A 20432-nucleotide genomic window follows, 5' to 3' on the forward strand; every position below is an offset into this window, starting at 1 on the left:
ATGCTTTTTTTTCAATTAATACTCTGTAGAAGTTTTACGCTTTGAGACGTCTTTCCAGAACTCCACCGACATTAATCGAGATCTATGAAAGGGATACACATGGATCTCCCAGATCCAAGTATGTATGCAACAACCACGCAAGTCGATCTCCTTGTATCTGACATACATTCCTTGTTTGTGTCTGTCATTGTTGTGTTTCTCTTCCTCCAGAGAAATCTCGATAGCCTCAGCCGTCTCTCCCTCCGGTATACACAAACCCCCAACACCGCGCCCTGCCATGATACCAACATGTTCCAAGAAACCACCACCGAAACAGCCATCAGACCCTCCCATCACTCCCCTCGCAATCAATCCCTATTCCCCGAAAATGCAGAAACCCACGAAGAAGGCGAACCCGACCCAGAAACAGAATCCGAGCCAGAACCCGAATACCCAGGCAAATTCAAACCCACCTTAATCGTCTTCGCCATAGCCCTAGCCATATTCCTCCTGGGCCTCGACTGCACAATATTCTCAACCGCCATCCTCAAAGTCACGGAAGAATTCCACGCGCTGGCTGACGTGGGCTGGTACGCCAGCGGTTACATGTTGACATTCTGCGCGTTCCAACTGACATGGGGGAAAGTGTATACGTTTTGCTCGATCCGGTGGACGTATCTGGTTGCGCTGTTCTTGTTTGAATTGGGATCGATTATCTGTGCTGTTGTACCGTCGTCGCTGGTCCTCATTCTTGAGAGGGCGATTGCGGGTGTTGGGAGTTGGGGGACGAGTGTTGTTACCAGCCAGGCTGTTAATCGAGATGAGAGCCATGTCACTGTGCCCAAGCGGGTGTTTAAAGACCGCAGAATTTGGGCTGATGCTATCTTCGGGGCCAGCATCATCGGGCCGTTTTTCATTATGCTCTACTATGTACGTGAAACAATCTCGTCCTTGTCTAAACCATAGTAATAAGGAATCGCTAGATCCCCATCTGGTTCCAAGCAATCAAAGGTGCCTCAGCAATCAAATCCGGCATCATGAACCTCCCCATGGTCCTCGGCTTCGTCATCTTCTCAACGCTAGGCGGCGCCCTGACATCCAAAACCGGCCACCCCGTCCCCTTCACCTACCTCGCTGTCATACTCACATCCATCGGCGCCGGCCTCCTAACAACCTTCAAACCCACCTCTGGCCACCCAGAGTGGATAGGCTACCAAGTGATCTTCGGCGCCGGCCTCCTAACAACCTTCAAACCCACCTCTGGCCACCCAGAGTGGATAGGCTACCAAGTGATCTTCGGCGCAGGCACAGGACTCGGCTACCAAACCACCCTAACAGTCGTACAGACACTTCCAGTCCGCGACGTCTCCATCAGTACATCGATCGTCCTCTTTCTGATGAATCTGGTTGGCACAGTCATGTTATCTGTTGTCGAGAACGGGTTTACGAACCAGTTGGTTGGGAATTTGGGACGGTTGTCGAGTGGTGTTGATCCGGATGTTGTTATGGGCGCTGGGGCGACGGGGTTTCGGGAGATGGTGTCGGAGGATATGTATGGGGAGGTGTTGGTGCGGTGGGGGTTGTGTGGTTGCTGTGAGAGAGTACGAGGACAAGGGAGAAGGTGCAGACAGATGAGTCGTGAGCTTCGTGTAAGTCATGATAGATAAAGAGCTAATAGATAATGGTTTTCCGCTTGTTCAGGCCTCAATCTGACATCTTGCGTTGATTCGTCCGTCACCATTCCTGTCATTCGTGTCATCCTGCAACGATCAACAGGTACAGAACTCTGTCGTATGTATTCCAGAACAGATGCCATAGGGCTTCATCGGTCTACCAATAAGGAAACATGGATTATGCATCACGTGACATCTACATGCCGGCGTCGGCACGTTAGCGTGAATTGCCGGGGTCTGGAGAGAACTCCGGCCAAGCTTCAGACAATCAGGAATACGGTGATTGGACATGACAATTAGTGTACCCCGTCCTGACACAACGGCGGGCCGAAGTTCACGCCGGGCCCGACATCGGATCTGAAAAATCTGAAGACCTTTCCTCTTTCGGCGCTCGGAGCCGCGGTCTGATTACCCTTTCGGGAAATGGAGACGAGAAAGGCGGTTGCATTGGTTCGGACGGTGTAGTTTATTAGTTCATCAGTCACTCTCCCCAGTTTTGTCACTCCTCTCTCCTCTTGTTCCTCTCTCACTGTCATCTCAATCATCATGGCTCAAGATATCAAGGTTGAGAATGGCCCGGAGCCTCAATACTATGACCAAGAGGATGTGAAAAGCTCGCCTCCCTCGGCTCAGATCGATCCTTTTGGAGCTGAGGATTCGGCTGAAATCAAGTACAAGACGTTGACCTGGTGGTAAGCAGCTATTCTGAAGTCGCGATTTGGCCGCATTGATACTAACGATGATTTTCTATAGGCAAACCGGAATCAGTACGACGCGCTCTTCCTCTACTTCGATCTATACAGTTCTAACCGAGTCATAGTCATGATTGCTGAAACGGTCTCTCTCGGAGTCCTCTCTCTCCCAGCTGCTGTCGCTTCGATCGGAATGGCACCGTATGTCACCAACACTCGCTCAATTGCAATTGCTCGTATCTAATAATCTATAGAGCTGTCGTCCTCATTTTCGGTCTCGGTGTGATCTCGACATATTCCGGCTACCTGATCGGCCAATTCCGGCAAAAATATCCATTCATCCACAGCATGGCCGACGCAGGCGATATCCTAATGGGCCCTGTTGGTCGCAACGTTCTCGAAATGGGACAGCTGCTGTTCTTCCTCTTTGCCACCGGCAGTCACCTTCTCACGTTTACGGTTATGATGAATACCCTGACGGAACACGGCACATGCTCGATTGTTTTTGGCGTCGTCGGATTGATTCTTTCGTTTTTGTTTTCGCTGCCTCGGACGATGAAGAATGTGTCATGGCTGGCCATGGCTTCGTTCGTTAGTATTTTCGTGGCTGTTGTGATTACTATGATCGGTGTTGGTGTTGAGCGCCCGGGTAAGGGTATCTATTCCGTTACCCAGAAGACCGACTTTGTCAGTGGCTTTACTGCTGTGACCAACATTGTTTTCGCTTACTGTACGTTTCCCTCTTTTCATTCTTCTCGACAACATGCTAATGACTCAGGTGGCCACCCCGGTTACTTTGGCTTCATCGCCGAAATGAAGAACCCCGAAGACTTCCCCAAATCGCTCTGCATGCAACAAGGATTCGAAATCGTTCTCTACACCATCTCCGCTGCCGTGATCTACCGCTACACTGGTGACAGTGTCGCCTCGCCCGCGCTGGGCTCGACCGGTCCTCTCCTCCGCAAAATCGCCTACGGTATCGCTATTCCTACAATTGTCATCGCAGGTGTCGTCCTGGGCCACGTGGCTATCAAGAACGTCTATGTTCGCATTTTCCGTGGTACTAATGTCATGCACCAGAAAAGTTTGCTGGGTACTGGTGCTTGGATCGGTTTGACGCTTGTGTTCTGGACGATTTCGTGGGTCATCGCCGAAGCAATTCCTGTTTTCAGCGACCTCTTGAGTTTGATTAGCGCTCTGTTCGTCAGTTGGTTTTCTTGTAAGCACCCCTTCCCTCACTATCATATGGACAGGATTCTAACGTGCTGTAGACGGCCTCCCCGGCATCTTCTGGCTCTACATGTACTGGGGCGACTACTTTTCCTCCCCCAAGAAAATCCTCCTTTTCCTCGCCAACGTCGGCCTCGTCGGCATTGGAACCACAATCTGCGCCTGTGGTCTCTGGGTGTCCGGACTTGCTATCCATGAAGATAGCAAAGGGGCAGCTGGCAGTTTTTCGTGCGCTAATAATGCATAAACGGTGTTTGGGCTTGTTTTCTTTTTATTTTCTACTTTCTGTTTATTTATGCGACTATGCATGATAGAGGGTGTTATGGAATTATTCCCGGCACGTGTTTGTTGATTTTGTTATGGGAATTTGATTTGTTATGCTATAAGATACTCCGATTGCAAATAATGCATCAATGTTAATGTCGAGACTCTACATACTTTGAATTACTGTCGGTTGAGGTAACGGGAAACGATTTCCGAGGCATATCTGTGGACCCGTTGAGCCTCGTTTAACTCCCCAAAAATAGACCCCAACGAAACAGACAAATCCAGCAATCTCCTTCAATCTCTATTACTTAACTGCAATTTCCCAACCTCTTAGCAAACGGCATCATAATCCGGGGATTCCCCGCGTGGCGGCACTCTAAATTTGCGGGGAACTCAATACCCGAACTCCGTCCCATCAATAACCACCCTTTAGGCAAAAAGCAAACCACCAAAAAACCCATACACAATGAACAAACGGAAGCGATCACCCGACGAAACACCAGCCGGCCCGAATACTCATAATTCAAACGCTAGCCCTGTCGCAGCTGAACTCAACGAGAGTCTTCCGGCTATTAGCCGTAAGATTACGGCTTGTGCGGCATGTAGGAAGCAGAAGGTGCGGTTTGCTGATAAACTTTTGTTAAAATGGGTTTTAATGGATGGTAGATTAGGTGTGATATGCCAGATGGCGTTCCGCCGTGTACACGGTGTCGTCGTCGCGAGCTGTCGTGTGTGTTGAATAAGAGTCTTCAGTCGTTGGTTGAGGAGGCCAAGTGAGTCATTTGGTACATCATCCTATTTTATATGGGTATAGGTGTTGATGAATTCAGGAATACGGATATTTTGCAAGCGGACGTGCGCGAGATTCATAGTACACTAGGTGTTATCTGTGAGCATCTGGGTCTAGATAGACCAAAACCTCTACACAGTCACAGTCACAGTCACAGCAACCATGATATCTCAGCCCCAGATACAGAAGTCAACGGTAGCCAAGCACCACCAAGCACAACCAACAACAACGACCAAGACCAGACTCTCCCAGGCTGCGAGGTCTCACCACCCGGCACACCATCTGCCGTGCAAGCACCAATAGATACATATCTCGACATCGCAAAACTAGGAAGTAACAGCCACAGCCGAAGTCCTGGCTCCGGCTCTGCAGAGACACCTTCAAATCAGATATCCAGGTCCCGTCGCCATGTATCACAACACCTCGTCAGTAAGGGCATAATTAGCATGGCCGATGCAGAAACACTTGTCGATAGATACTTTACTCGAGTTGACTCGTATCTATATGGGATAGGAAGTCGTCTGCATAACCTCCAAAGACTACGGACTGGTCATCCGGTTCTATTCGCCGCGATATGTACCGTCTCCGCCCTACATGACCCGGGCGATCAATCGCTATACGAAGCATGTAACCGGGAATTCCGACGATTAGTCTCGCAAAGTCTCTTCGAGAAGCATGACCTCGAGTACATCCGCGCACTATGCATCAGCAGTTTCTGGCTAGCAGATGCATCACGAATCCTGCTCAGCGACGCAATTCGCAGATCCGCAGACGTTCATTTGCATCGTAGTTTCGGTAGACTCTGGAGTTGCTCCGGCGATGCACGATCAAACCCCGCCGCCGCAGAAATGCGAGACCGCGTCAGACTCTGGTACCTCCTCTTCATCTGCGACCAACACCTCTCCATTCTGCACAACCGAGACCCGCTGCTCCGCAGCGATACCGAAATCGCAATAAGCTGGGAAGCGTACCTCCGGCGCTCCGACGTAACAGACTCCGACGTGCGCATCGTCTCGCAAGTAGCCCTACTTCTGATAATGAGCCAAGTCCGCGACGTGCTGGGCTGCGACTCAGATACGGAAACACGCATCCCGCAAACTATGGCGAACCAAATCGTGCATTACTCCCGACAGCTGGATAAATGGTTCACGCGCTTCTCGTCGATGTTCAAACCAGATCCGTTTTTGGGTGATTTTCCGCGCAGGGGTCTGCAGTTACATTACCAGTTCGGGAAATTATATCTAGGACATCAGGTCTTTAAGGGTCTGCAGGGCGAAGCTATACCGGGACCCTTTATGGCAGCTGCATCTATGGCGCATGACGCGGCGATAAGTATCTTCGAAATGATCCTGTATGAAGAAACGCTGCAGGCGAATCTTGTAGGAATGCCGCATTACTTCCATATTATGCTTGCGTTCGCGGGTCATTTTCTGTTAGAAGTTACGAAGGGCTATGCGGGGCAGTTGGGGATTGTGCCTGAGGATAATTTTATGTTGATACGTAAAGTGTTGACACTGTTTCGGGGGACGCGGTGTGTGGCTATGCATCCGATTTGTAGGATGACGCCGGGGTTGGATCGGAAACTTTGTGATTGTGCGGCGAGTCTCTCATCATTATCTGCAGAGCCTCCGTCAGTCGAAGTTTCGGGTTTGGCGAGGGGGGCTGTTGAGGGTGCTGGTTCTGTGGAGGGGTTTGTTTGGCCTGGAGATGGGCTTTTTGGGACTGCGACTGGGACAGGGGCAGGGGCTGTGGATGATGTTTTCTTACCGGAGTGGGATTTTGGGGAGTTTTCGTTTCCGGGAATGTTGTCGAATGTTATGCCGTAGTCTGTATTCACTCTGCTCTAGATGGGAGTTATTTGTCGGATATTCACTGTTGATAGCCCTAGACCTAGCGAATTCAAGCTGCTTCTGCCATTACAACTCTTCTTCTATCTTACACATGTCTTTCCGTTTTTAATTACATGATATCAGCCCTGCAACCAAGAACTAAGAGCGTCGTCTCCAAAACCAGTACCTAGGGGACATCATGGTTCTATTTGTTCCATACCCCTTCGAAACCCCTTCGATAATACAACTGTCACAACGGAGGAGCTAACTTGCCTTCTGCTGCTTTGCAGTCGGAAACTTCGAAGATCCGAGATATGCGTTCACTAGAGCTCTATCAAGTGACACGAGGTTCTGAAAGACCTGGGATCTGTCGGCGTTTGGTCTGCATATCAAATTCGACAACTTAAACAACACCCGAACACCGCACTAGGCACTCTTACGGTGGTTTGAGGATGTCTCTGTCGGGTTGACGAGCATTCCAAATTTCAAACTACCACAGAGCTGAGATAATAGTTGGCTGATAGCTTGTGGAAGCAAACCATAATGATACTCCGCGATTGGAGTCTTCATCGCGATCACTGGAGCATCTACTTATGTCTCTCCAAAATCGGTGCTCAAAACGTTTCATGGTTCTAATTGTTCCACGCTTGTTCCAGCCACCCCCTATAATACAATCGACACACCTAACTATGCAGTTTGTCATCTGTTGCCTTGCAATCCAGGATTTTGAACAAACGAGGTCTGCTTTTCACTGGAATTCCCCTTAGGAGAGACGGTGTACCTAGAGAGATGGCATCTCTGCGCAATTGGTGATGTTAACAGCTTAAATGGCTTTGTGCGGACTCAAGCGCGAGATGCGATTCACAGCAGTTTGAGGATGCCTCGGAGGCAGTTTCTGAAGGACTTAAAGGAGGACATGCCGTGAACCAAGCTACAATCTTGCCTTCTCACGGCCTGCCTGTTTTGTAATTTGATCCAGTCGTCGTTCAGCGCAGTCTGATGGTTGCCGGCGTTCTCCATAGTAGAGTTATCCGGAGTATTCTCCGGCAACAGTCATTTTCAAATAGCTTTACGGACATAGTATCGATGTCATAACTACAAATAAAACGTTATGCTTTCTCCTATAGCTACCAATCTGAATGCAACGTAGTAGCTAGCCTATAGCCGATAGGTCACCTGTTCAATCAACTACTATCGCCCACTAAAATGCGGGCTCTTACGTCTGCTGATGGCCACATATGGGACATCAGCGATTAGTGGTGAATACGACGCATATATCTTTTTGACATACATCGTTATCCGGTGCCAGAAAATCCTCACCATCCATTCTTCCCCGTGGATCCCGGGCGCCGCGAGCAGCTCCTGGAATACGTCTGGAATAATGGCGACGGGATGCGCTGTGCAATAAGGTCTACCATATCTTGAAAGACACAGCAAAAGAGCGCAAACACGTTCCCCCAACGAACGCTTCGCTCGACGGCCATCCCCAATGATAAATACTACGAGACACATAAACGTGATAACGCGTCAATCGTGGATTTGGAAAAAGATACAATTGAAGAGAATTCCTGAGTGAAGTGAGAAATGTGAGCAGGCTGCGAGAGGAAATTATTTTCAATCAGTCAAAAAAGTCTTGGTTCACTCGAGGCAATGTTCTCGGCAAGTCAGTCGGTTTATTGCTGCTACGAGGGACATAAGGGATTCAAGTTCTATTAACTCCGTAGACAATTACGAAAGAGGCAAAAGTATATAAGGATGAAATGATAGAGAAAAAGAATACATTATAAACTACAAGAAATGGTTTATATACTTGCATATTTCAAAAAAGGATAGAAGTAACGGCAGGCCATGGAGTCACGAATATCAAAGTACATCATCCATAAAGTTTTTGAAGGCGTTTCTAAATCCAAACTTATGCCTTCCACGACGCATGCCGTCATCAGAAGGCGAGGACCAAGGACTGCCATGGCTCTGCTGGTAGCTTCCATTGCACGCGCTTTAGTCGAAGTCTCTACCATCAAAGCCAGGCTGCTGGTTGATATGCATATACTGACCAACTTGGATAGCATTGGGCACTTGGTGAGCCTCCTGCTTAGGCATCACATGGGATGGCTCAGGACTTTTCGGATAGGCAGCAGGGATGGAGACGGTATCTTTTCCCGAGGGCAAAGGTTTCCTCTTGATGCATGTACAATGTTCGGACTGGCAAGCCTGGCTTTGATGTGGAGGGTTCGTCTCGAGAAGCCTTTGCAACATTGTCCTGATCTCTGCCTCTGCTTCTGCCTCTACCTCTGCCTCCGCTTTCTGGTCGGCATCATTTTCTCCTTCGCTGCCATCCTCGGACTCATTATCATCGCCTTCATTTTCCTCGTTCTGGCTCTCCCCATCCCCATAATCATCATCATCATCATCATCATCATCATCATCACCATCATCATTAAAGGGTGCTGTTCACATTGATATCAACCCCATAGTCAAGGAGCACTTTAACAACCTCCTTCTCGCGGAAATAAATTGCATAATGTAAAGCCTCGACGAGAATCCATGGCTCCGGAACAGATGTAAGCCACTCTTATACGTATTCCCCCATGCCATCTAGAGCTGCAGCGATAAATGCGTTTTGGTAATAACCGCCACGAAGGAAGGGACCGGCCCCTCGGTCAACAAGCACGTGAAGTATCTCATAATCATTCATAAAACATGCAGACTGTAAAGCAGTCCCATATTTGCCCGCGAAAATACCATGCTGGGCTCCAGTCTCCAAAAGATAAGTCACAGTATCGACAATGGAAACAGCGGTTGAAAGCTGCAGTGGTGTACCCCGTTCGCCCACGGCATTGATATCGGCTTTGTGTTCCAGAAGGAGATCGATGAGTGGAATGGGATCCTCGGCGTGTATGGCGGCATGTAGGGCACTTCCATATTCGCCTCCATTTTCGTTCGGGTCCGCGCCGGCGTTTGGCAACCATCGGGCAGTCTCGATGTTGTCCCCAGCAACAGCTGCCTGGAGAGCCGTATGATACTTTCCTCCTACTGCGTTAATATCGGCGCTATGGTTACAGAATCGTTCCACAGGTTCCACGTCTCCTTGGTAAGCTGCCATCTGGAGCGGCGTGTGTAATGCGCCCCCCTTTTGGTTTACATCGACACAATATTCGAGTAGAGTGTTCACGCAATCAAGGGCTTCGCTTTCAATGGCCCGGTATAACGCACCTCCCCAATCTCCGATATGCTGAACATCCAGTCCCTGTTCAAGAAGATATCGCACACACTCCTCGTCCGCTGCGCATGCCGCGTTCGTCAGGGCTGTGTCGTTGTCCCCGTCTTTGGTATGAATGAAGGCTCCATGGTTAATCAGAGTCTCCACACACTGCTTTCCTGAGCTTTGCCACGCTCGTCGTAAATACTTACTTCTCTCCCTCGGCATTAGCATCGATGTCCATCTCCAGCAAGGCTTGAACGGTTTCCTCATACTGATAATCAACAGCGATATATAAGGATTGTTCAAGAACTTTCGGTTCGATACCATTCCGTGTTAGTCTCTTGACAATTCCCGTATGGCCTTTGGTTGCAGCATTGTAGAATGCAGACCCGCGCGGGATGTTGGGAGAATGTGTTACCAAAAGAGCAACAACCGCCTCTCTATTATTTTCTGTAGCCTTGAGCAGGGCTTTTTCGTGAGAGTCTGGATTCTTATCGTACTGGAGAAGAAGCTGGACAATGTCGACAAAGCCTTCTCCTGCGGCCGCTTCGATTGGCAAAGCACCGTCACTAGCTTGCTTGGTGTGGTCACATCCTTTCTCAAGTAAATACTTGGCAATTTCATACTCGCCTCAGTAGCATGCTGTACCCAGGGCATTTCCATTACTGTATTCCACAGATGGATTCAGCTCGGCGCCGTTCTCGACGAGAAGCTGCACTACATCCAGACTCACTCTGTCGACTGCGGCAGCCAACGCTGTGACCTGTCGTCCGCCTAATAGATTAGGGTCTGCCTTTCTGTCCAGCAGTTGCTGCACAATGCCAAGAGCTCCCTCGGAAGACGCGAGGTACAGTGCAGAGCCGATCTCCCCGTTGGGGCAATTGACTTCGGCACCATGATTGAGCAGGTACTCCACGATCTCTATCGACCTCGCACAGCTTCTGGACCATGTTCAGGTGCCCTCTTCGACAGGCCCAGTACAACGGCTGCAATCCTTGGCTGTCAGTGGCTTGGATCTCCTCGACACGCTGATCGGACTTGAGAAGCAGATCTGCAAGGGGTATGTACCCAAAATACGCTGCAACGTGCATGACCGTGAATTGCTCGTTGAAATCCAATCCTTCATCATCGATGTCAGGATTACATCGGGCGTACGCTTTCGATCACTCGGCTCGCTGTTTGGACCCCAGCACCCAGAACACGTTGACAATGTCGAAACTCTCCACGACATCGGCTGTGGCCTCGAGGGCGTGCTCGATCCACTGTGTGATAGGATATTTTAGGACATCTTTCTCACCGGTCTCCTCGTTATCATCTGCTGTGCTTTGCGATTCATGCTCCTCACCATATCCGAGCTCGGGGATTTCCTCCTCTTGTTCATCCGGATCCTGATTTGTCTCCATATTATTAGTATTATCAGGCTCGTCACGCAACCAGTGCACGCCTTTCGATACCCATGTACATGTCATATCCGACCCGAGGCCGGGAACGGCAATGATGCTTTCCTTGATTAGGCTACATTTCGGTGTGCCATGGATTGTTACCAGAAAAAAACTTACTCGACGCATTTTGGATCCTTGTCAAAGTCAGGCGGGGTGTGAAGGTGGTTGAGACCTTGCTCGATTGACTAATACTGGGTTAGTACATGGTTCAGTACAGTTTGACGGCGTTCATCTTACCTGCTTGACGCAAAAGCAGGCACTTTTCTATTGAGTAATTAGAGAAATATGCGAATATCTTTTGCGCAGTCTGAAGCCCGCGGAGCGGCGGAGTAGCCACTGTAGAAGGTGATGTTAATGTCCTTGCCATTAGTATATGTCTGCAGCTTGGACACTGAGAAAGGGAGACTTGGGACAAGCTCGTGGATCTCGTACATTGACACTATCACCGTCATCACAATATCCCTCAGCAGCCCCGAGCATCCGGAGCAGGGCTCGGGGAATTGATAATTGGTGATCATCTAAGTGTTCCCAATGCGGTTAGCGTCCCGATGTCGCACACCCGCTTGACCTTAACTTGACTCACTCCTCGACTTCTCTTCCTCTTCCTCTTCCTCTCAATTCAATTGCACCAATTCACCAATTCAGGATATCAAAATGAGCGCTCCTAAGGTTGCTGAGAACATGCTCTGGGGAGGTCGATTTACCCGTAAGTACTTATCCTTTACTGCTGATATCGTCACTTTATGACCTCCGATCTGGTTACCCCTCCCCCACCATTGCTAACTGACAATCAGAGGGCCTCGACCCCCTCATGGTCCAATACAATGAATCCCTCCCCTACGACCGCATCTTCTGGAAACAAGACATCGCCGGCTCAATCGCTTTTGCCCGCGCCAACACCAAAACCGGCATCCTGAGTGCCCACGAATTCGCCGAGATCGAGCGCGGCTTCAAACAAATCGCCGAGGAATGGAGCACCAACTCCTTCGTCGTCAAGGAGAACGACGAGGACATCCACACCGCCAACGAGCGCCGTCTCTCTGAGATCGTCGGCAAGGAGATTGGCGGAAAGCTGCACACCGGCCGGTCGCGCAATGAGCAGGTCGCGACTGACATGCGGTTATGGCTGCGGGATGAGTTGCGGAAGGTCGAGGGTTGGTTGTGTGATTTGATCAAGGTGTCTGCTGCCCGTGCGGAGGCAGAGATTCAGTATATTATGCCTGGGTATACGCATTTGCAGAAGGCGCAGCCGGTGCGGTGGAGTCATTGGTTGCTCTCGCATGCGACGGCGTTTGCGAGTGAGTTGCAGCGGTTGCGCGAGGTTATTCGTCGGGTGAACAAGTGTCCGTTGGGAACTGGTGCGCTTGCTGGTAACCCGTTCCAGATTGACAGAGAGGGCATGGCCAAGGAGCTGGGCTTCGAGGGTCTGCTTTACAACTCGATGAACGCCGTGGCGGACCGTGACTTTGCCATGGAGACCATGCAGTGGGGTAGCTCGTTCATGCTCAAGATCTCTCGCTGGGCCGAGGATCTCATCATCTACAGCAGCTTGGAGTTCGGCTTCGTCCGTCTGTCCGACGCCTACTCCACCGGTTCCTCCCTGATGCCCCAGAAGAAAAACGCAGACAGCCTGGAACTCCTCCGCGGCAAGGCCGGTCGCGCTTTTGGCCAAATGGCCGGCCTGATGGTCACCATCAAGGGCCTCCCAACAACCTACAATAAAGACCTCCAGGAATCCGTCGAGCCCCTCCTCGACCACATCAAGACGCTCGGCGACAGCATCCAAATCGCCACCGGCGTGCTCTCCACCCTCACCACCATCCCCGAGAAAATGGCCGCTGCGCTGGCCCCCGAGATGCTCGCCACCGAGATCGCAGACTACCTCGTCCGCAAGGGCGTTCCCTTCCGCGAGGGCCACCACATCTCTGGCCGTGTTGTCGCGCTGGGCGAGAAGCACGGTGTTCCTATGGATACGCTGTCGTTGGAGCAGTTGAAGGCTGTTGATGCGCGGTTCGACGATGATGTTCAGGCTTGTTTGGATTATGAGCGGGCGGTGGAGTTGAAGGATGCTGTTGGGGGGACGAGTAAGAGGGCAGTTCGCGAGCAGACTTCTGTGCTTAAGGAGTTATTGTAGTTTACTTTATGATTAGGATAGGATATGGATGATTGGATGATGCATTTGAATAAAAGTTGATGATCATGATTAGTATACATCTTTCTCTCAATAACAGACATGCTGCATATAAAGAAGAGTCTAGTATCTAGTATTTTCGCAAAGCTCCAGGCCTTAAAACCAATAAATACACAAATTAGAATTAGAAATCAAGACCCCAAATCATCACTCTCCCTCTTCTCATCCACCCCACCCCCATCAACCCTAATCCCCGGCAAAACTTCCTCCTCAACCAACTGAATCCCCAACCCATCAAAACACTGCGCGAAACTAGTAGCATAGTCCTCGCACCCGGGGAAGCGCTCGAAATTTGCGGACAGGAGGACGCCGTCGGGGGTTATTATTTTCGTGCCCCTGGGTTTGTAGGGGTTGTTATTGGAGGAATGGGATGAGGAGGGGTTTGGAGAGGGAGATGGAGAGGGAGAGGAGGTTAGGGGTGGGATAGGGACAAGATGGCGTCGTTCGTGCGGGATATTGATTAATTCGCTTTGGGAGTATGTTGCTAGTTCGGCGCGTTGGCGGTAGAAGCCTGTGTCGCCTAGTTCGGGGGTTGTTTCTGGGTCTATCCTCGTTCCTGCCCCTGTCTCCGTTCCTATTTCCCGTTCTGTCCCTGTTCCTGTTCCTGTTCCTGTTATTTTTTCCGTTGATACCTCCCTCAACGCCGGATGAACGCCCAAATCCTGCTCTATACTCATCACCATATCATGTTTCGAGCTTAGAGTTGAGTGGAGGGATGGATTCGATGAGATCGATGGGATTGGGGAAAGGGGGTGGGGGTGTCGTCGTTCTGGAGAAGGGGATGTGAAGGATGGTGCTGGGGAGGGTAGGGTTGGGGTGCGAAGGCAGGTTGTTGAGGTTGGGGTGTGCGTGTTGAAGTTTGGGCTTGTGGCTGGCATGGTGCTGGATATGGGTGTGGGTGTTGTTTGGGATTGGACTAGGACTTGGGCGTGGTTGTAGTTGTAGCTCGTAGAGCCTGCTTACGAGTTAGCTACCGGTTTCTTAGACATATTCGGAAATCCTGCTTCTTCTCACCTGATAAACTCTCCCCAGACCCGACTCCAGCAGCAGCAACAACAACCTCTTTCTCCCGATCAACATACTGCGGCCCATGCCACGCCAGCAACGTAAACCTCCTCCTCCTCCTTCTCCTCTTCTTGCGTCGGCAGAATAATACGAAAATCACTGCTAGTATAATTCCCAAAGCGAGGATACCGCCAACGACGCCGCCTATTAGGGCTTTATTGTTGCCGCTTCCGCTGCTGGAACTGGATGGGTTGGGACTGGCGCTGGAGGTTGCGGATTCGGTTTGTTCGGTTGGAGAGAGTGAGGTTGTGGATGTAGTCGGACTTGAGGGGCAGGCGCTGGTGCTGGGATTTGTGCTAGTACTCGTGCCAGTACTGGTACTGTTGTTTCCTGTAGTTGTAACCGTATCCGGACGAGACGGAGTCCCTAGTAACGCAGGCCTCGGCGACGGCCCCGAAATACCACCCGGTATAGACCAAACAGTCCCAGCCTGCGGCTGTGTTGTCGCTCCCGTTCCTGTTTTCGTTCCAGTCACTGCATCCGTAGTCGTAGCACTTCCCCCAATACCAGTATTCGTATGCGCTGCTTCTGTAGTCATCGTAGTCCCTATCAACGGCCCATTCATATTCCCTGCCGTCGCCGTCACTATCGACGTACTCGAACTGTCACTCAATGAACTTGTATTCTCATCCTGGTTCGCAGCCTTCCCATCCGGACAAACACCCGTATTACACGGATTAACCGAACAACAACCCTTGAAATCCCCTGCCGAGCAAGTATAGAAGTTTTGTAAACCTGGGCAGTCGTGGGCGTTCATCTTTCCAGTTTTGGGGATTGGTGAGGGGACAATATGTCATTCACACATGAATCAAAGTTGAAGATCGAGTGAATAAGATGGGATGGATGGAATATTAGGTGTGTGTTGAAGATGGAGCAAAGATAGTAGTGAGATGTAGACCACCGTCTTGACTCAAATCAAACCCCAGCTGGCCTGCCATTTCTCGTCCTTGTTCTTGTTCTTGTATATGAAACAAATTGGAAACTAAACCATGACAGGGTTACAACGTGGCGGGCAAGGATGTTCTGTTTCTTTCTTTGTCTTTGTTGAAGGCTGCTGGTTTCCGGGTCGATTGGCTATTTTTTGTCTGAGGGACAAAGGAGTAGTTCTCGATTGCCGGATTGGGTATTTGTTCGGGTTTTGACGATTTTCGAGAAGATCAGCGGATCGCTGACGGTAGCTGTGCTGATTGTTTATTTGTATTTTGTATTTTTGTGCGGAGTGGTTTGTGAGGGAAGATCTACAGGACGTAGTGTCTCCAATGAAACTCCAATTGTATAATGACAAAAACTGCTATAAGACATAACATGGCGGAAGGAAATATGGATATACAAATATAAAGTAACACAAATAAACAAGATCAGAATTTTGCATGGCGTCTTCTTTTTGCCTTTTGCCTTCATCCTTCGTGAGCCCATCACCTGCCCCTAAACCACAGACAGGGTTGGCAGATGACACCCCTGTCAGGGCACAATGGAATGGCACAATGGAACTCGTTCTTCGTAGCCGAAATAAAGCTGCCACGTGAAACGTGCTCCACCCATGCATCATTAACTATAACACTCTCGCTCCCCTGGCAACACGCTTAGTAGGTACGCTTGAACGGCGGCACGGGCTTGCACTCGTTGGTGTCCAGGGTTTCGGCCTCGACTTCACGGTAGCCAAGCTCGACCTTGCCGTGAGGGGTCTTCTGCCATGTGAGGGTGTGCTTCATCCAGTTATCGTCGTCACGCTCGGGGAAGTCTTCACGGGCGTGAGCACCACGGGACTCCTTACGGTTGGCGGCGGCAATAGCGGTTTGCGAACTATAATCGTCAGTATGTCATTTTCTTTTTGTCGGGGTGTCAGGGTACGTACGCGCAAGTCAACAAGTTACGGAGCTCAAGAGTCTCAACCAAGTCCGAGTTCCAGATCATGCTGCGGTCCTTGGTAGCAACCTGGTCGAACTGCGAGTCGACCTTGGTGACCTTCTCAACACCCTCATCCAAACTCTCCTGGGTACGGAAAACGCTGACGTCCGACTGCATCGACTTTTGCATAGCGTTACGGATGTCAAAAGTGGTCTGAGGACCGTCGGCGTTGCGGACAAAGTCGAGGTCCTGGATCGACTGAGCACCAGCGTCGGAGCTCAGCTCCTTGTGGGGCTGGCCGGGGCTGGAGATGTCGCGGACACGGTGAGAGACAGCACGACCGAAAACGATCAGGTCAAGAAGAGAGTTGGCTCCCAGACGGTTGGCACCGTGGACAGACACACAAGCAGCTTCACCACAGGCGTACAGACCGGGGACAACCTGGTCCTTGCCGCTCTCATCAACAGTCAGGACCTCACCAGTGTACTTGGTGGGGATACCACCCATGTTGTAGTGGACGGTGGGCAGGACAGGGATGGGCTGCTTGGTGACGTCGACACCGGCGAAAATCGAGGCGGTCTCGGAGATACCGGGCAGACGCTCGTGCAGGAGCTCAGCGGGAAGGTGGCTCAACTGGAGGTAGATGTGGTCCTTCTCGGGACCGACACCACGGCCCTCACGGATCTCCAGGGTCATCGAACGGGAGACAACGTCACGCGAAGCCAAGTCCTTGGCGGTAGGGGCGTAACGCTCCATGAAACGCTCACCCTCCGAGTTCAGCAGGTAGCCACCCTCACCACGAGATCCCTCAGTGATCAGACATCCGGCACCGTAGATACCAGTCGGGTGGAACTGGACGAATTCCAGATCCTGGTTGGGGAGACCAGCACGGGCGACCATGGCCATACCGTCACCAGTGCAAGTGTGAGCGGAGGTACACGAGAAGTAGGCACGTCCGTAACCACCGGTGGCCAGGACGGTGTGGTGGGCCTTGAAACGGTGGATGGTACCGTCCTCCTGGTTGTAGGCGATGATACCGCGGCACTCGCCGTCCTCCATCAGCAAGTCGAGGGCGAAGTATTCAATGAAGTAGTTGGTGTTGTGACGCAGAGACTGGCCGTAGAGGGTGTGCAGAAGGGCGTGACCGGTACGATCGGCAGCAGCACAGCAACGGTAGGCCTGACCGCCCTTGCCGAACTCCTTGGATTGACCACCGAACGCACGCTGGTAGATACGTCCATCCTCGGTACGCGAGAAGGGGCAACCGTAGCTTTCGAGTTCACGAACGGAAGCGGGGGCTTCTTTGGTCATGTAGTGGATGGCGTCCTGGTCACCGAGCCAGTCGGATCCCTTGACGGTATCGTACATGTGCCATCTCCAGTCATCCTGGTGCATGCTGTACGCCGAGAAAACCCTACGTTAGCGCCGATCTCAAATGCCGAGGTTTTGATGCACGGGCACCTACTTTCCAAGAGCAGCGTTGATACCACCCTGAGCAGCGACAGTGTGACTTCTGGTAGGGAAAAGCTTGGAAACACAGGCAGTGTTGAAACCAGCTTCTGCCAAACCGAAAGCCGCACGCAGACCGGCACCACCAGCACCAACGACGACGGCATCGTACTCGTGGTCCTGCACACCGTTAGAACCCTGATATCACCCCGCAAATTGACCAAATCACCGGTATCCGCTTACAATCACGGGGTATTTGTCGGAGATGTATCCATTGGCCTCCTTAGCGCGCAGCGGGTTGTTGGGGTTGCCAAATATCCGGGCTGGTGGAATTCGATTAGTTCCTGCGGGAAAGCGAAGATCCGTTGCGAGGCTGAATGTCCATACCTGCGGGCCGGGACGAGGAAAAGAGACGTCTCTGGTTAATAGTACGGGAGAACTATTGACAGGCAGTCAGTAGTCGTCCTAAACCACCGCAATGCGATCAAACGAGGGAGGGGTGGTAACCGACCTTGGATGCGGGAGCTAGGCTCCGCAAGCCCAGGGAGCTCATGATGACTGGACGGATCAAAAGAAAGAGAGAAACGCTTTCCTATGAGCCCGGGAGGAGAGGAGAGGAGAGAATTGAGCAAAGAGAGACACACACAAGACCGTAAGGCAGGTAAGAGAGACAGGCTCGTGGTTCGAAGATGCACTTTGGATCATCCGTTTCTGGCGGCCTTTGCGAAAGCCGGCTGACATAAGCATTTCCTCACTTGCCGACGGGGAGGACCGGGGCCGAGGCAGCCAATCATGAAGTCCGCAGTGGTAATCATCCTCGGGCAGCCGGGAATTGCTAATTGGTTGGACGGGTTCTGGGCACGTGGCCGGTGTTCGTTTAGCCGGCAAGAGTCCGGAATATACCGTCGACACTACTCCGGAGTACCAATACTAGTACTAGTAGTACTGCTAAAGACATGCCAGTCTGGGGTTACGGGGTATAGCACGTGATCTACTCAACTGGTCTTAGTGAAGCCCTGAGTATTATGAATCCACTAAATACTAAATATCATCATACATCCGTCCATGCAAAAAATCTCTAGTTGTACTGCATGTACGTCGCCGTCGAGTTGAACTTCAGGTTGCCCTTGATGACCTTGTCCACCGCTGCCAAAAAGTCCTTCTCCGTCGCAATCTTTCTCCGTGCGCGGATGGCAAACATACCCGCCTCTGTTGCAACACTCCGCAGCTCAGCACCAGTGGAGTTGGGGCAGAGTCGAGAGATGAGCTCCCACCGGATGTCGCGCTCCACCGACATGCTCTTGGCGTGAATCCGAAGAATGTTGGCCCGACCGTCGACGTCGGGAAGGGAGAACTCAATCTTACGGTCAATACGACCGGGACGCATCAGGGCAGGGTCCAGAGTCGACGGCCGGTTGGTTGCGAACATGACCTTGATGTTACCACGCGAATCGAAACCGTCCAGCTGTGTGATCAACTCAAGCATAGTACGCTGCACTTCGTTGTCGCCGCCAGCTCCGTCATCGAAACGAGCACCACCAACCGCATCAATTTCATCAAAGAAGATGATACATGCTTTCTTGGTCCGTGCCATCTCAAAGAGTTCTCGAACCATCCGCGCACCTTCACCAACGTACTTCTGAACCAGTTCACTACCAATGACACGAATGAATGTAGCGTCCGTTCGGTTGGCGACTGCACGAGCACACAGTGTCTTTCCGGTACCGGGAGGTCCGTAAAGCAAGGCGCCCTTGGGAGGATCGATACCGAGGTTGACGAAACGTTCGGGCGACAGCAATGGCATCTCAACGACTTCCCGCAGCTTCTCAATCTGGTCTTTCGATCCTCCAACATCTCCGTATGTAACGTCGGGCTTCTCTTCGACAGTCATCATGGTCACGCTGGGGTCGATCTTCGGGGGGAGCGGCAGCATAATCTGGTACTTGTTGCGGTCGACACTGGTCTTGTCAGCACATCATCATATCACGGGGAAAGAAAGAACATACCCAACTCTCATGCCCTCCTCAATATCCGTAGGACTCACTCGCTCCCCTAAGTTGACAACGAATTTGGCAATCTGCTTGACGTTGATAACATATTTGCTCTTATCCGAATCCTTCTCGTCCTGGATAATCTTTGTACAGCGAGAGACTTGCAAGGGCTGCTCCTCGGCCATACGTTGCCGGTCTGCGGCAACGTCCCAAAGGTGTGGTGGTGCGAGTCCGGTGTCAGATTCCTAGACACGTACGTCAGACTTATCCCAGAGCTCACATCGACAGACTATAATACCTTGATGCCAATCTTCTCGTTCACGCTAGCCTGTTTCTCATTGATCTGCTTTTCGAGTCTCTTTAATGCGGTCGCGTACGGTGCGGCACCGTAGGTCTTGAGTACTTGAATGTCGCTGTGATCAATCAGCACCGCGTTCTCAGAGTTACCACCATCGTGAGCGCCACGCAATCAAGCACATACTCATCTGTAAGAGGTGTGATCTTCTTCTCAGGCTCCTCCTCATCCGCAAAGTTCTTCTTGTACTTCTCCCAGCTCTCTCCCGTGGCGCTAGGCATGGTGACAGTCAGCTGCGAGACAGCAAGGTGTTCTAGGGTATCGAAGTCAAAAGCGAAAGAAAGAAGAGTCCTGGTTCCCTCTGCAGAAATGAATGGAATAAACAGGAGAAAGAAAGGGATGTGACGATAGCAGTAGCAGTAGTAGAAACAAGGTCGGTGATGTGATGACGGTTGAGCTCTGCCGTTGTTGGGCGGCGAGAGCTTCCAG

General features: G+C 51.1%; 8 protein-coding genes across 8 annotated transcripts; 4 read left to right on the top strand and 4 right to left on the bottom strand.

The window, feature by feature from the left end:
- Window positions 1–402: 402 nt before the first annotated feature.
- ASPGLDRAFT_105131 (uncharacterized protein) lies at window positions 403–1547 on the top strand (the record flags this gene model as incomplete). The annotated part of the gene is made up of 3 exons (XM_022539482.1): window positions 403–909; window positions 963–1196; window positions 1254–1547. Coding segments are annotated over 3 exons (1035 nt in total), but the record flags the coding sequence as incomplete, so codon positions are not given.
- A 605-nt stretch (window positions 1548–2152) lies between these two features.
- ASPGLDRAFT_47263 (uncharacterized protein) lies at window positions 2153–4123 on the top strand. Its single transcript, XM_022546630.1, has 6 exons — window positions 2153–2344; window positions 2406–2419; window positions 2473–2545; window positions 2599–3074; window positions 3123–3563; window positions 3616–4123. Exons 1-6 carry the CDS (start codon window positions 2199–2201, stop codon window positions 3819–3821), a joined length of 1356 nt encoding a protein of 451 aa, XP_022401080.1. The 5' UTR covers window positions 2153–2198; the 3' UTR covers window positions 3822–4123.
- On the top strand, window positions 4114–6469 carry ASPGLDRAFT_47264 (uncharacterized protein). The gene is made up of 3 exons (XM_022546631.1): window positions 4114–4457; window positions 4508–4614; window positions 4672–6469. Exons 1-3 carry the CDS (start codon window positions 4308–4310, stop codon window positions 6455–6457), a joined length of 2043 nt encoding a protein of 680 aa, XP_022401081.1. The 5' UTR covers window positions 4114–4307; the 3' UTR covers window positions 6458–6469.
- A 2815-nt stretch (window positions 6470–9284) lies between these two features.
- Window positions 9285–10596, bottom strand: ASPGLDRAFT_86651 (ankyrin repeat domain-containing protein; the record flags this gene model as incomplete). Its single annotated transcript, XM_022550396.1, has 2 exons — window positions 9285–9692; window positions 10339–10596. Coding segments are annotated over 2 exons (666 nt in total), but the record flags the coding sequence as incomplete, so codon positions are not given.
- A 1124-nt stretch (window positions 10597–11720) lies between these two features.
- ASPGLDRAFT_149769 (argininosuccinate lyase ARG4) lies at window positions 11721–13274 on the top strand. The gene is made up of 2 exons (XM_022542074.1): window positions 11721–11810; window positions 11899–13274. The coding sequence occupies exons 1-2, from the start codon at window positions 11759–11761 to the stop codon at window positions 13236–13238; spliced, it is 1392 nt and encodes a 463-aa protein (XP_022401083.1). The 5' UTR covers window positions 11721–11758; the 3' UTR covers window positions 13239–13274.
- A 152-nt stretch (window positions 13275–13426) lies between these two features.
- ASPGLDRAFT_35650 (uncharacterized protein) lies at window positions 13427–15117 on the bottom strand (the record flags this gene model as incomplete). The annotated part of the gene is made up of 2 exons (XM_022544587.1): window positions 13427–14250; window positions 14310–15117. 2 exons carry the CDS (start codon window positions 15115–15117, stop codon window positions 13427–13429), a joined length of 1632 nt encoding a protein of 543 aa, XP_022401084.1.
- A 651-nt stretch (window positions 15118–15768) lies between these two features.
- Window positions 15769–18337, bottom strand: ASPGLDRAFT_47270 (succinate dehydrogenase [ubiquinone] flavoprotein subunit). The gene is made up of 6 exons (XM_022546632.1): window positions 18169–18337; window positions 18045–18096; window positions 17901–17980; window positions 17674–17837; window positions 16216–17604; window positions 15769–16163 (listed from the first exon to the last, which is right to left on the bottom strand). Exons 1-6 carry the CDS (start codon window positions 18208–18210, stop codon window positions 15944–15946), a joined length of 1947 nt encoding a protein of 648 aa, XP_022401085.1. The 5' UTR covers window positions 18211–18337; the 3' UTR covers window positions 15769–15943.
- Window positions 18338–18549: 212 nt separating this feature from the next.
- rpt1 (proteasome regulatory particle base subunit RPT1) lies at window positions 18550–20383 on the bottom strand. The gene is made up of 4 exons (XM_022546633.1): window positions 20130–20383; window positions 19947–20061; window positions 19664–19893; window positions 18550–19615 (listed from the first exon to the last, which is right to left on the bottom strand). The coding sequence occupies exons 1-4, from the start codon at window positions 20222–20224 to the stop codon at window positions 18736–18738; spliced, it is 1320 nt and encodes a 439-aa protein (XP_022401086.1). The 5' UTR covers window positions 20225–20383; the 3' UTR covers window positions 18550–18735.
- Window positions 20384–20432: the final 49 nt, after the last annotated feature.

Source organism: Aspergillus glaucus, assembly GCF_001890805.1.
Source record: "Aspergillus glaucus CBS 516.65 unplaced genomic scaffold ASPGLscaffold_10, whole genome shotgun sequence".
Lineage (NCBI taxonomy): Eukaryota > Fungi > Ascomycota > Eurotiomycetes > Eurotiales > Aspergillaceae > Aspergillus > Aspergillus glaucus.

Excerpts from the sequence above, each read along its gene's own strand:
- ASPGLDRAFT_47263 (XM_022546630.1), top strand. The coding sequence starts at position 2,199 with ATGGCTCAAGATATCAAGGTTGAGAATGGCCCGGAGCCTCAATACTAT. Across the intron at positions 2,546-2,598 it reads GCTTCGATCGGAATGGCACC|AGCTGTCGTCCTCATTTTCG; the intron begins GTATGTCACCAA and ends AATAATCTATAG. Across the intron at positions 3,564-3,615 it reads GTTCGTCAGTTGGTTTTCTT|ACGGCCTCCCCGGCATCTTC; the intron begins GTAAGCACCCCT and ends AACGTGCTGTAG.
- ASPGLDRAFT_47264 (XM_022546631.1), top strand. The coding sequence starts at position 4,308 with ATGAACAAACGGAAGCGATCACCCGACGAAACACCAGCCGGCCCGAAT. Across the intron at positions 4,458-4,507 it reads CGGCATGTAGGAAGCAGAAG|ATTAGGTGTGATATGCCAGA; the intron begins GTGCGGTTTGCT and ends AATGGATGGTAG. Across the intron at positions 4,615-4,671 it reads TCGTTGGTTGAGGAGGCCAA|GAATACGGATATTTTGCAAG; the intron begins GTGAGTCATTTG and ends TGATGAATTCAG.
- ASPGLDRAFT_149769 (XM_022542074.1), top strand. The coding sequence starts at position 11,759 with ATGAGCGCTCCTAAGGTTGCTGAGAACATGCTCTGGGGAGGTCGATTT. Across the intron at positions 11,811-11,898 it reads CTGGGGAGGTCGATTTACCC|AGGGCCTCGACCCCCTCATG; the intron begins GTAAGTACTTAT and ends ACTGACAATCAG.
- ASPGLDRAFT_47270 (XM_022546632.1), bottom strand. The coding sequence starts at position 18,210 with ATGAGCTCCCTGGGCTTGCGGAGCCTAGCTCCCGCATCCAAG. Across the intron at positions 17,838-17,900 it reads CCGACAAATACCCCGTGATT|GACCACGAGTACGATGCCGT; the intron begins GTAAGCGGATAC and ends AACGGTGTGCAG. Across the intron at positions 16,164-16,215 it reads CGTAACTTGTTGACTTGCGC|TTCGCAAACCGCTATTGCCG; the intron begins GTACGTACCCTG and ends TGACGATTATAG.
- rpt1 (XM_022546633.1), bottom strand. The coding sequence starts at position 20,224 with ATGCCTAGCGCCACGGGAGAGAGCTGGGAGAAGTACAAGAAGAACTTT. Across the intron at positions 20,062-20,129 it reads ATCACACCTCTTACAGATGA|CGACATTCAAGTACTCAAGA; the intron begins GTATGTGCTTGA and ends GATTGATCACAG. Across the intron at positions 19,616-19,663 it reads GAGGAGGGCATGAGAGTTGG|TGTCGACCGCAACAAGTACC; the intron begins GTATGTTCTTTC and ends TGACAAGACCAG.